This window comes from Mesoplodon densirostris, chromosome 15 (genome assembly GCF_025265405.1).
Source record: "Mesoplodon densirostris isolate mMesDen1 chromosome 15, mMesDen1 primary haplotype, whole genome shotgun sequence".
Taxonomy (NCBI): domain Eukaryota; kingdom Metazoa; phylum Chordata; class Mammalia; order Artiodactyla; family Ziphiidae; genus Mesoplodon; species Mesoplodon densirostris.
Window position 1 is genome coordinate 6,853,179 of NC_082675.1, and position 13,248 is coordinate 6,866,426.

The 13,248-nt window shown below is 54.2% G+C and overlaps 2 protein-coding genes across 3 annotated transcripts in view; both read left to right on the forward strand.

The window, feature by feature from the left end:
* MPHOSPH9 (M-phase phosphoprotein 9) overlaps positions 1-466 on the forward strand; it is a 56,153-nt gene extending 55,687 nt beyond the window's left edge. The window contains exon 26 of one of the 2 annotated variants that reach the window (XM_060118663.1): positions 154-466. In XM_060118663.1, coding sequence (XP_059974646.1) covers positions 154-171 — 18 coding nt within the window. In that variant the 3' untranslated portion in view covers positions 172-466. The remainder of the gene's footprint in view (positions 1-153) is intronic. The other variant, XM_060118665.1, reaches the window with a different exon arrangement.
* A 1,796-nt stretch (positions 467-2,262) lies between these two features.
* Positions 2,263-13,248, forward strand: part of PITPNM2 (phosphatidylinositol transfer protein membrane associated 2) — a 146,639-nt gene continuing 135,653 nt past the window's right edge. Inside the window, exon 1 of the mRNA XM_060118428.1 lies at positions 2,263-2,352. The gene's annotated coding sequence lies outside the window, so the exon portion shown is untranslated. The remainder of the gene's footprint in view (positions 2,353-13,248) is intronic.

The window sequence follows — 13,248 nt, forward strand, 5'->3', positions numbered from 1 at the left end:
GTCTAATTAAACCAATTATATTGCACAGATTTTGCAGGAAATAATTTCCTGCCTTGCCAAGAGTTCTGTGGCAGTTTAATAATATATTAAACTACACCAGTATTCTTAGGACCTGTGTTAAGCCTTCCCCTTTTGATTTGTGTTTTATTTCAGCAGACCCCTCTCAAATAGGAGGAATCAAGCCATAAATTTGCATTTGCTGGACATTATATGTCATGTCATCGCTGTGACTACAGACTTCAAAGATAATGTTTTATTCACAATTTCACTGTAACAGTGACCAATATAATGTGAGAAATTTGCTTCCTATAATGCTGCTGACATTAGACAAAGACCAGTGCTTGTTGCAGTTTTTAAATCTAGTCAGATGCTGGAGTAATGAAATTGTAAGCTCCATGAGAGCAGGGACCATCTCCTCTTCATTCTTGAATACAGGCACTTAATAAATATTTGTGGATACGAATAATTGTGACATTAGTGTATTTATTCCTACCGGCTCACTGTGGGATCTGGTTTTTAATGGTGTTAAGTCTTCTGAGTTACTGGTCTGAGAGCACTCATTGCAGGGTTACAGTGGCAGCCGTCCAGGTGCTCCGTTCCGACTGGCCTACAGGCAGAGCCTCACTCTGGAGATCTGTATGCTCTGAAACCCTTTTTTTTTTTTTTTTTTCTTTTTACTTTTATTATTAGGTTAAAGCACAAGTACAGGGAGAAGTAGCAGCAAAAGGGTCTGTCATCCAGTCCGGTTTCCACGGGTCCTCAGGCAAGGAGCACGGCTGTACAGGAGACAGATGATGACTCAATCCCTGGCCGCCTCGGAACAGCATTGGGGCTGAAAACCTTTCATGGGTCTTAGGGCACCCCTTGGTGGAGGGACGGAGTTGAGGGTTTCGTATTTATGAGGACCCCTTCACTTGCCTCCGTGTGATCACAAGGCAGGTGTTTTGAGGCAAGCTGTGTCACGATGGCTCTCCTGGCCCGTTCAGTGTCCAAGGAGACGGGACAGCCTTTGGTCAGGGTTGTTCTCTGACTTGATCTGAACTCATCCTGGAGCGCTTTAACTTGAGCTTGCCCTTGCCCTTCCAGGGGAAAGCACTCCCCCGCTCCTCCCGACCTTATAAGGCGGTACTTAGTGAGAGGTAAACTACCCATAGGTTTTGGGTGTGCCCTGTTTAATTCACTTACTTCAGATCTTGACAAACAAGGCCATCCTTGCTCAGTCTAAATATACGCTTTATGATTTCCTTTAAATTTCACTCCGTACCCTCTTGGTCCAACTGGAGCGTCCAGCTGGGAGGGAACATCAAGATGAAGCTCTTTCTGATCCTCTGCCAGTTCCTTGAGGTCAGGGACTAGAACTGACCCTCTGGCTACTATTACTTCCACGACGTCTGATGACCAAAGCGCATTTTCATTTTTTGGTCCAGATCATATCTGGGATCCTGAGGAGAGAACTCCATGATGCCTATTTCTGCAAATCGGGTCGGTAACTGATGCAAGTGCCCGGCATCAAGGTTTGGACTTCAATTAACTACCTTTGGTTTGTCCACACATGCCAAATGCCTTCCGAAGTCTTCCGCAGTTCGTTCCCCTTGATTTGTCATTTTACTCCCGAAGGACTTGATTTTTATTTTTTTTCCCCCAATTTCTGCAGATCTGCTCGTTCCCTTCCCCTCTTACTGTTCGCGAGTCTCCCGATAGGCGAGGCCGATGGTGTTAAAAGGGCCGAGAGGTCGTGGGCCGGGTCCAGCGCCCGGGGCCTCCCGCGCGGAAGCGAGCCCCGGGCTTTCGGGGGTCGCCGGGGCGACAGCACGCCCGGCGCCGGAGCGGGGCCACCAAGTTTGCCGGGTTGCTCCGGGCGGAGGCCGGCCCTCGGGGCGGGCGGAGGCGGCGGGCGGCTCCCCGCGTGGCCTGACGGAGGCGCAGGCCTGCCGCCGAGTGAGGGAATGCGAGGCGGGCCCGGCGCGCACGGGCAGCAGCGGCCGCTGGGGCGCGCGGGGCACGGCGGCGCCGCGGCGTAGAGCTGTCAGGCCGGTCCGCGGGCGCGCCCGGCCCCGCGCCCCGCCGGCCGCCGCCTCTTCGTTGGCCCGCGGCCCGCGCTCCGAGCGCCCAGACCCGCGGCGGCCCGCACGTGCGCCCGCCCGCCGCCCGCCCGCCGACGGCCGGGGAGCATGCCCGCGGGGGCCCGGCCGCTCGCCCGGGGCCAGCTGGCGGCGGCGGCGGTGGCGGCGCGCGGAGCCGCGGGGCGCAGCCGGCCGGGCCGGGACCGCGGGGCCGGGGCCTCCCGGGCGGCGTGAGGCGGCGGCGGCCCAGCGCGGCTGAAGAGGACGAAGCCGCGCCGCGCGGAGCTGGGTGAGTGTTTCGGCGGCCCGGCCGGAAGGCGGCGCGGCCGGGCCCCCTCCTCTGGCCCGTGCGGAGCCCCCGTGGAGGGGGCGGGGGGGCCGGGCGCGGGGTGCGGACCCCGGCCGGGCGGCGGCTCCCGGAGGCCCAGGCCCGCCCGCCCGCCTGTCCGCCGGCCCGCGCGCTCGGCGGGAGGGAAAAGTAGGAGACCCGGGCCCCGCCGCCCCGCGCGGGGAGGAGGGTCTGGCGCGCGGGGATCCCGGCCTCAGGAAATCGCCCCCAGTCCGGCCCCCCGGGAGGCGCTGACCCTCGGAATTCAGGGGGGGCCCCGACGCTAATGCCGAATTTCCGTCGGTTCCGGCTGGGGCGCGGAGGACTCCCCTCCCCCAGTGACAAGTGTCACGGCGGCCAAGGGGCAGGTGTGTGTGCAGTGCTGGGAAGGGGCCGGGAGGAAGTGGTGGCCAAAGCCCTCGGTGTGGCCTTCTGGGCTTCCCGCCTCCACCTGGACAGCCCTCCAGCGCTGGCCTGGCTGGGTGGGTGTCCGGGGCCTGAGCCCAGGGTGCGGCCCTCAGAGAGGGGGCCAGGACTGGGAAGAAGTGCTGCTGGAGGAACATCTGGCCCCTCTCCATCCCGTGAGTCTCCCTTTGCTGTTAACCTGAGGGGCCGGCGCTGTCTCCGAGCGGCGAGCTTCCTCCCTGCCCGCCTCAGGCTTGCTTGTCAGGGGCAGGGCTGATGGGGGACTTGGGGAGAGGGAAACGCTAGTGCCCGCCTCCGCCATAACGTGTAGCTAATTCCGCCGGGAAACCTCAAGTGGACATTCTGAATAAACAGAGTGTGTTTGCTCGGCAAATGTCATTTCAAGGCAAATCTTTAGCGCTGTCCCTTTTCAACGCATTTGCTGCCCCTGCGTAAATTCCAAATTCCTCATCCTACGCTCCTCTGCCTGCCTCTGAAATGTGGACTGGGGCAGTTCTCCAAAGTCTCCGGCCTCCCCTTCAGAATCAGGGTCCTTCAAAGGGGGCCTCCTCTGAGCCTCTTTCTTGGTCCCCTGCTAGCTCTGTCCCCAGCCCCTACCTGGGAGCCCCTGGGGCTATAGGCCAGAGCCCCCCGGCCTCCTTTCTGAGGGGAGTGTGGTAAATGCTCCCCTGCATCTGAATCTCCCCTGCGGCCAAGCCCCCAACGTGACTCATCTCTGCTCTGAACTCCCACTGCACCTTATTTGTGTCTCTTGTGTGACTCTTATCACCGCCTGCCTTATTTTATAGTTACTTTTGGGCCTGGCTTATCTCCCCGGCTGGATTGTGAGCTCCTGGAGGATGGAGGAGGGGGGTGGAGTTTGATTCATCCCTGGTCCCCCGCCCTGGGTCAGCACCCTGTGCACCGTCAGCGTCAGTGTCTGGATGCACTAGAAGCCCCCTCCCCAGCTTGCCTCTGGGGACCTAGCTTATCTGACTCGTGGACGGTCCCTGTTAAATTCTTCTTCTTCTTCTGTGATCGGAGGAGATTCCCAGCCCTCTCCCCTTGCAGCGAGAAACACAGTGAGTTAGGAAGGGCTGTTTTTCTTATAGGGGAGGGACTTGCCAGATGACTAGGACAGTACATGCTCTGCTATGACGATGGCCAGGCACAGACTCTGGGCTCTCTGGGCACTGGGTGTGGAATGGGCTTCTCTCTTTGGCCTTCTGTACTCACCGTGCAGGGGATGCAGCAGGGTAACGGAACTGTGGGAGTCAAGGCTCCAGGCCTGGTCGTCCCATAAGGTCGTACGAGCTTCACTGAGTCACTTGGTTTCTCTTGATCTTGGTTGGGCCTTCCTTATGGAATCTGAAAGAAAATTCCTCTGCTTGTATGAGGCCCTGTAGGATTTGGGCCTTGCGTCCTCTGCCTTAATGACTGTTCATTACTGAGACCCAGGCTTGTTGTCTTCATTGGCCTTCCCAGGTGGAGTCCATCACCTGCACCTTTGTGCTGCCCTAATCTAACTTAGGCAGAACGTCAGTTAAATGTGACTCTGGGGCTTCCCTGGTGGCGCAGTGGTTGAGAGTCCGCCTGCCGATTCAGGGGACATGGGTTCGTGCCCCGGTCCGGGAAGATCCCACATGCCACGGAGCGGCTGGGCCTGTGAGCCATGGCCGCTGAGCCTGTGCGTCTGAAGCCTGTGCTCCGCAACGGGAGAGGCCACAGCAGTGAGAGGCCCGCGTACTGCAAGGAAAAAAAAAAAATGTTACTCTGTGCCTCCCTGCTAGACTGAGCTCCTGTGGGGTCAGTGCTGAATCTCATTTCTCTGCATCCCCCGTGCCTGGCACATGGGAGACTCTAGGGCAAATGTCTGTCGGATAAATGGTGAGGAACTAAGAGCCCTTGTCCCAAGCTGACTGTACATCCTCTCTCACTGGGGCCCAACTTTGCCTTCCTCCATATCTAGAGGCCTCTTTTAAAACCAGGCAGATGTTCTCTTAACCATCCCATCCCGTTAAGGCTTTCCAGCTTGGTCCCTGAGAAGAGCCAGTCATGGAGAATGTACAGTTCATTTGTAGAGATTAGAAGAGGAAACTTCTGGTGATGGATTTCCCTGGTAGCGCAGTGGTTAAGAATCCGCCTGCCAATGTAGGGGCACGGGTTCGATCCCTGCTCTGGGAAGATCCCACATGCTGTGGAGCAACTGAGCCCGTGCACCACAACTACTGATCCTGCGCTCTAGAGCCCGTGAGCCAAAACTACTGAAGCCCGCGTGCCTAGAGCCCGTGCTCCGCAACAAGAGAAGCCACTGCAATGAGAAGCCCATGCATCACAACGAAGAGTAGCCCCCGCTCGCCACAACTAGAGAAAGCCTGTGCACAGTAACGAAGACCCAACGCAGCCAAAAATAAATAAATAAATTTATTTAAAAAAAAAAAAAAAGAGGAAACTTCTGGTGCTTCATGATCGCTGCCTTGCTGCTTTTGGAGAAGACAGTGGGGGTGGGGGCGGGCATGTGCTCTGTCATGGAAGGACAGTGATCTCACGCCTGCGTCCTCAGCCATGGGCAGGAGAGGTGATCAGCCTTGCAGACAGCCCTCCTGAAACCTGCTCACCAGGACCCCCTGCCACTAAGTGGTCTTCAAGTAGCTTCCCTGTAGGTCCTTATGTCAATGTTTATTAGGCTTTCACTGGGTACCCGGGATGTGATCAAATAGAGCCATGGCGGCCATGGCAAATCGTTGTCTGGCTTTGCTCTAAAACCAAGGCTAACGGTAACATGGGGCGTTGCCCCCTCTCTGCTCAAGTCTTCTTACAGAGTCTTGTATGAAACATTTCTTTTAGAATTTACAGCCAGGCAAGATTTGCCTTCCCTGTGTGCAGGGAATGTAGGTTGCTTCTTCCTTTGATAATGAGAAGGAAGGTGGAGAAGGAAAACATGTATGGTTTGTGTACTGCATGCACACAGCGTGCACGAGGCTTCCCCACGCACCCTGCGCGTTAGATGGTGTTCTTCCTCCATTTGCCCACAGAAAGAAGTCAACTGATTTGCCCTAAGGCACTCCGGGTTTGTGCCCAGTTCTGCCAGACTCTTCCCATTCCACCCACACTGTCTTTCCAACTGATTATGGGCACCTCCTCTTCCCTGGCTTCCAGGATGCTGGGAGCACAATGCTATATTTTCATGTAGTGACTGTATTCACTTACCCTTGGGGTCAGCATACTTATTTCTACTTTACTCTCGTCTATGTGCACGTGTATATGTAAGTGTAAATCTATCTGTATTCTTTATAACTCATCACAAAAGGTTTCTGGGGGCTTCCCTGGTGGCGCAGTGGTTGAGAGTCCGCCTGCCGATGCAGGGGACACAGGTTCGTGCCCTGGTCCGGGAAGATCCCACATGCCGCGGAGCGGCTGGGCCCGTGAGCCATGGCTGCTGAGCCTGCGCGTCCAGAGCCTGTGCTCCGCAACGGGAGAGGCCGCAACAGTGAGAGGCCCGCGTACCGCAAAAAAAAAAAAAAAAGGTTTCTGGAAAACTGGACAGATAAGAGTTGAATACAATATGTAACATTGCACCTAAAACTTAGGCCGACTCACGGTGTGGTTAGGGAGGTGCGCCCCACGGGTAACACCGGGCATGTGAGATAAGTGTTGCTTAAACAGCAGACAGGCTTCAGAGGAGGAGACACCCTTTCTGGGTAAGGCGGTCAGGGTTGACTTCCTGGAAGAGGTGGGATTTGAAGGAGGCCTTGAAGAATGGGTGGAGTTTTGATAGGGCACCTGGAAAGGTGTGTAGGATTTAGAGTCAAATTTGTGGTTATCACCACGGCCCTACCGGAAAAGGTTCCTGCGTGAAAGGAGAGAATCGGTCTGGAGGGAAAGTGGGGAGCCTGGTGGTGCCTTCTCCAGCCTTGCTGGAGGGTCTGGGAACGCTGGAGCTGGGAGGGCTGTACCCCATTAAGGACGAGAGGGCGAGGCTGAGGGAAGAGCAGTGACTTGCCCAAGACCTGTCCTGCAGCCTGGAACCCAGGTCCCTAATTACCAGCTTGGTGCTGGCTTGTTATACTGGCGAAGTTGAAGTCGGACAGCAGCCCTGTACATCAGCCCTTTTCTCCTGTCAGACGGGTACAGGGGTACCGTCTTCCTCACTCCCAGCCCAGCAAACACCAAGAAAAACCCCTGCTAAACCTTTATGACCAAAGGCAGAAAGAGCACTGCTGGGGAGGAGAGCTGGCGTTCACGTCAATTACTCATATTAACAACTGCCCTTGGGACTTCCCTTGTGGTGCAGACTCTGCGCTCCCAATTCAGGGGGCCCGGATTCCATCCCTGGTCAGGGAACTAGATCCCTCATGCAGCAACTAAAGATCCCGCATGCTGCAACCAAGACCTGGCACAGCCAAATAAATAAGTGTTAAAAAAACAAACGGAGAGACATGGATGGATCTAGAGACTGTCATACGGAGTGAAGTAAGTCAGAAAGAGAAAAACAAATATCGTATATTAACGCATGTATGTGGAACCTAGAAGAATGGTACAGATGAACCGGTTTGCAGGGCAGAAATAGAGACACAGATGTAGAGAACAAACGTATGGACACCAAGGGGGGAAAGTGGCAGCGGGGGGGTGGTGGTGGTGGCATGAATTGGGAGATTGGGATTGACATATATACACGAATATGTATAAAATAGATTACTGATAAGAACCTGCTGTTTAAAAAAAAATTCAAAAATTCAAAAAAAAGTAAAATAAAATTGCTTTAATCGTTTAAAAACAAACAAAAAATATAGTTACTGTTGAAATAAAGTTCGTCAGAATAATAATTAAATTTGAAAAAAACAAAAAACTGCCCTTGCCAGAGGACAGAAACAAAATGAACCAACAGGCAGGATTCCAGCAACAGACAAATCAAACCCAAGCAAGAGCTTTGGGGAAGAGCATCAAGAAAGCAGTTTCGGGGCTTCCCTGGTGGCGCAGTGGTTGAGAGTCCGCCTGCCGATGTAGGGGACACGGGTTCGAGCCCTGGTCTGGGAAGATCCCACATGCTGCGGAGCGGCTGGGCCCGTGAGCCATGGCCACTGAGCCTGCATGTCTGGAGCCTGTACTCCGCAATGGGAGAGGCCACAACAGTGAGAGGCCCGCGTACCTCAAAAAAAAAAAAAAAAAAAAAGAAAGAAAGCAGTTTCGGGGCTTCCTTGATGGCACAGTGGTTGAGAGTCCACCTGCCGATGCAGGGGACACGGGTTCGAGCCCTGGTCCGGGAGGATCCCACATGCCGCGGAGCGGCTAAGCCCGTGCGCCCGTGCGCCCATGCGCCACAACTACTGAAGCCTGCGTGCCTAGAGCCCGGGCTCCGCAACAAGAGAAGTCACGACAGTGAGAGGCCCGTGCACCGCAACGAAGAGTAGCCCCCGCTCGCTGCAAATAGAGAAAGCCTGTGTGCAGCGGCCAGGACCCAACACAGCCAAAAATAAGAACAAATAAATTAATTAATTAAAAAAAAAAAAAAGAAAGCAGTTTCACACCCTCTCCTCGCTGAAGCCCCGAAGTCCCGCTTCCCTCATGTGGAAGGTGTTGGGAGTTGGGAGTGCAGGGGAAAGGCAGAGAGTTATTAAAAGAAGCCGCAGGACTCGGGGACCCCGAGGCTGATTTCCATCTCGGAGTGATGCTGATAGGCCAGGTGTGGATACGTCAGCTGCAGAAGCCGTGGCCTCACAGAGCGGAAGCCCTCGAGTATAATACATCGTAGGTCACGTGTGCACACCGTCGAGGCCCATTCCTGGCCGTTCTGTACAGTGCCCTGAACCACTGCTCTTAGGGGAAATACGGAGGTAGGTTCCCGCCAGCCTCTGGTCACAACGTATTTGTCCACCGATCAATACATAATTCTCTTATGTGTGTTTCTCTTTAAAGATGCCTTATTTATTATATATTATTGATTCATTAACTGAACTCAGCCAACAGCACTATCACTCAGGCCTGAGCGAAGCTCATCTAACACACTAGTTTTCTCCATAAGGCACATCACAGCCTTCTCGGCTCTGAGCAGCTCTGAGAGGTAGGCAGTGCTTCAGCTTCATGCTCAGGGCCATGTTAAATCACTAACAAAAAAAGCACAGAAGTGTGAAAACTGTGGCAGTTAATGGATCACGGAAGGGACACTTGTTGACAGTTTGAACTGAAACAGAAGGCAGAGGGCCACCTTGTTTGACCTGTGCTGCACGTTGGGCTTTGGGTGACTTAGTTTCCCCCCCACCCCGTGCATGTCTGCAAATGACCTCGTAAGCGCCGCGATCGTCAGTTTCTGGGTTACAAGTAAACTGTAGCAAGTGGGCGGATTCGTAAATACGGGAATCCGTGAATAATGAGTACCGACAGTTTATACAAAGTAGTTCCACAACACAGCATTCCCGAGAGATAAGGAGGGACTGTGGCCACATTTTACAGAAGGGAAACAGGCTCAGAGAGGTAAGTGACTTGTTGGAGTTCGCACAGGTGGCTGGGGCCAGCCAACACTTGCACCCACTCCCGGCTGATCCCAAGTGTGGTTCTTTCCTCTCAGCTCCTGCAGCGTTCGCGATGAGATTCTTTCCTCCTCGTGCTACACCCCCACCCCCACCGCAGTGACCCATCTGCTGTCTTTGTCACTGTGTTTACCCCCATGGTAACTCCAGCGTACAGAACGGGGCCCCTTGTGGACGCTCAGTAATTACTTGGTGAATGAAGGCCAGAGCCGCAGTTTCTTGTGTTTGCTCTGTCTTGGGTGCCAGAGGAAGGAGAAATATCCGGGCATAGGGTCCCCACCTCGCCCTCCTAGATCCCTTCCAGAAGGGCACCCATCTCCCCTTTCCACAGCCTGCAGGCAGGAGGTCCCGTGTTCTCGCACACAAGGGGGTGTCGGCAGCCCCACGTCTAACAGAACTAACTGGTCTTTGCTGGGAGGCGCCAAGGGCAGCCCTTCGCCCAAAGGAATGATCCTTTTTTTTAAGCTTTTACCATTTAAAAAATACATATCTATTTATTTATTTGGCTGCACCGGGTCTTAGTTGCGACACGCAGATCTTTGTTGCCCCGTGCAAGATCTTCCTTGTGACATGCAGGGTCTTCAGTTGCAGCCTGCGGGATCTAGTTCCCTGACCTGGGATCAAACCCCAGCCCCCTGCATTGGGAGCGTGGAGTCTTAACTCCTGGACCACCAGGGAAGTCCCAGAAATGATTCTCTTGAGGCATTTCGGGCCAGCATGGGGCTTCCCGGGTTCCCAACCCTCAAATCCTGGCTTTCTTAGTCCTGGAAACCTTTCCAAAAATGTTCTGCCTTGTGTGCCCTGTGAAGAGTTGGTACATAAATAATAGGGATTATTGCTCTTTCTTCTCTCTGAGGTTCTTTATTTCCCTTTTTGGAAATGGCTCCCCGGGAAGGATGGAATTTTCTCTCTCTGAAGCTGGGGGGCTTCCCCCAGGTCTCTGTAGGGTCTGGCTGACTCATCGGCTGTGCTGTGGAGCAGGGCGGGAGCTCTTTCCCGCTGCTGCCCTGCTGGACTGAGTCAGGCCCTGCATCCTCCTGGCCTCACCTGGCCATGGTCCACGAAGGAGTCAGGCCCCAGGAAGCGCCCACCAGGCGCCAGGGCCCTGCGTGAGGCGGGTGGAGGGAGGGCTACTCCGTGGGGGCTGCCAGCTGTCCCTCTGCTATCTCTTTACAGACCCTTGCAAACCCACCTTGAAGGGTGGGAGGCGGGGGCTAGGCATCGGGGCAGAAATAGGCGGCCATTCCCACTTCCAACAGGGAACAGCTTCCATCCGGGCGCGGGGCTGCCGGGGAGGCGGGGCTTCCCGCAGATGGGGAGGCGGGGCTTCCCGCAGACGGGGAGGCGCGGTCGAGGGCGGCTTATCGCGGGCTGGTCCGTTGCGCTCTTGTGTCCCGCTGGGCACTTGGTGAGAGTTGACTTTTCACTTGCAGGTTTTGGTTTTGTTTTTTTTTTCCATAAGAGGGAGAGATACCAAACATTTTCTGCAATTAGAATTTTTCCCTCTTGGGTAATCACAATGGGCAAAAAGCATTTAAGTCTTGAAAACCACACGGAAGCAGGAGCCCGGGGACCGTTCAGCTGGCAGGGACGGCCAGCCATGGAGGCAGTTAGGGGCTCTTGGATAAGGAAACAGCTCTTTCACATTTATTTGGGGTTTGCTTCTTGCAGCATATTTCAGTTAGTTCATCAGTGCTGTGCATCTGACAGGCCACACGTTCATTGTGGTTGAGCCATCTGGGAGGTGGGAGGCCTGCCGCCTTCCCCATGGCAGTCGGTAACTACCCGTTTGAAGGAGATTTGTTAGATGTGTTTAAGAACCCAACACTAAAACACCATTCATAACAAAAGCTTCAAGAGTTGTGAAAGCATTCCCCCTTGTTGAGCCATCAAATGGACATGCGTAACTTAAGACCTCATTCCTTCCCCTACTCCTGTGACATTTTCCAACCCAGAGAAGCAGCGTTCTGAGGGGGCTTGTTTCATTGGTCCAGAGCGCGATGTGCATTAACCTGGTGTGGAAAGGAGCTCATTCATTTATACTTGGGGGCCACGCAGCCTGGGCATTTGCTGCCAGGAGTAGCAAGGGAGGTGGTGAACAGATACCCACATCAGTATTCAGCTGAGCTCCCAAGCTGCTCGTTTCATTTCGGGTCCCAGCCTCACTCGGGTGACTCACCCGAGCATTGTGAGGTCATGGCGATGCGTGCGGACCAGCGCATCTGCTCTGCACTCCTTGGGCACCAAGGTTTAGAGCACCAATTACACCCATTTCTCTCTCTTTTTACCTCTGTTATTTCTCCTGGGAAACTGTCCCCTTTCCTGAGGAATGTTCTTTCTGACTTTCCAGCAGGGAGGAAAAGAGGAATTCAGCATCTTAGGAGAAGAGGGGAGCCGGAAGGAGCGTGGGAAAAAAACAAGTCCAAGGGTTTGACCTTTCAGGAGGAATGACTTTCCGTTTCCCTGAAACCTTACCACCCCAGGCTGGGCCTGGAGCAGGATTGAGACTCACCACATGGTTGTAAACTGGAGGCCGGCTTGTGAAATCTGGGATGTTCGGTTCATTCAGGTTTGTCCTGGTGGCCTGGGAGCTGCAGGACTGGTGTTTGGAGGGTTTAGGCTGATAATGGCACCCATCCTGTACCCAACCAGATGGATGCTTCATGATAGACTCTTCTGGATACTGAGATTCCTGCCCAAGGAGAAGGCGGCAGGCCTTCCCTCTCCAAACCATAGGGATCCCTGGTCTAGCCCAGCTGCTCTGCAGGCTGAGGGACCTTGGCTTATTTGTCTTTGAGTCCCTGGTACCCAGCATAGTGGCATGGTGGTGACTCAGGGCCTGATGACCATTTGTGGGGAGGCGGTGGCTAGAGGTCCAGAGACAAAGCGGCCTTTCTCATTCATCCACCTTTTGTGTAACACCCTCCATGGCACAGAGTGCTTCTGCCCGTTGTGCTTCATTTGACACCCAGAAGTGCTGCTGTGCCCATTTTACAGGTGAGGAAACTGAGGCTCGAAGAAGTCATGATTTGGCACTCAGTGCTTTCAGCTGTCGTGTTTCATACATGGGCACACTACAGCTCAGGGAGGTCATGAGTTGGGCCAACCACAGAGGAGGTTACCTGCTGGCCAGGATTCTTGTCGTAATCGGGGTCCTCGATTCTTCAAGTTCATGTTGTCACGTCCATTACATGGCCCGTGCCATGTTGTTACGTTGTTGTTGTTTTTAAAATCCATCAGGGGAAGTCCCTGGTGGCCCAGTGGTTAGGATTCTGCACTTTCAGTGCTGAGGGCCCGGGTTCGATCCCTGGTCTGGGAACTAAGATCCCGCAAGCCACGCGATGTGGCAAAAAAGAAAAAAAAAAAAATCCATCAGTATTTCCTGATCTAGTTCAGTCTGAACAGTGCCCAGAAGCTTTCAGTTTGGGTTTGTGTGAGTTTTTTGTTTCTTTTCTTTTTTTCCAGAGAGGAAAACAGAATTTCTCTTCTTTTGTTCTGTAGCTTTTGCTCTTCATGAGGCCAAAAGGCACCATGGATTTAGAGCAGGATTAGATTCCCCAAGATAGGGTTGCATGCTCTGAGGTCACGGCTATGTACATGAGTTGGAGACCCCATTGGGATCCCGTTGTCAAGTCTTGTAGCCACACGCCTAGGAGGCTGTGGTCAGAGGCTCCACCAATTGTGTGTCTTTGAGGTCTTGGGAAGTGGTGCCTTTTCCTCCCCTCGGGTCAGAGCCGCTTTCAGACTGGCTGAGTTAGGAACCCCGTTTATGGGGGTGGGACAGGCATGTTTTTAAAAGGGCACAGTTCAGAGTGGGCTGGGGCTTGTCCGTGAGGGTGGGCCCTGCTCACCACCCACTCTGGGTTCTCAGCTGGGTCTGGGTCAGTTTGCTCTGGGTTGTTCCCCTCTTCCTGCCCCACTTCTG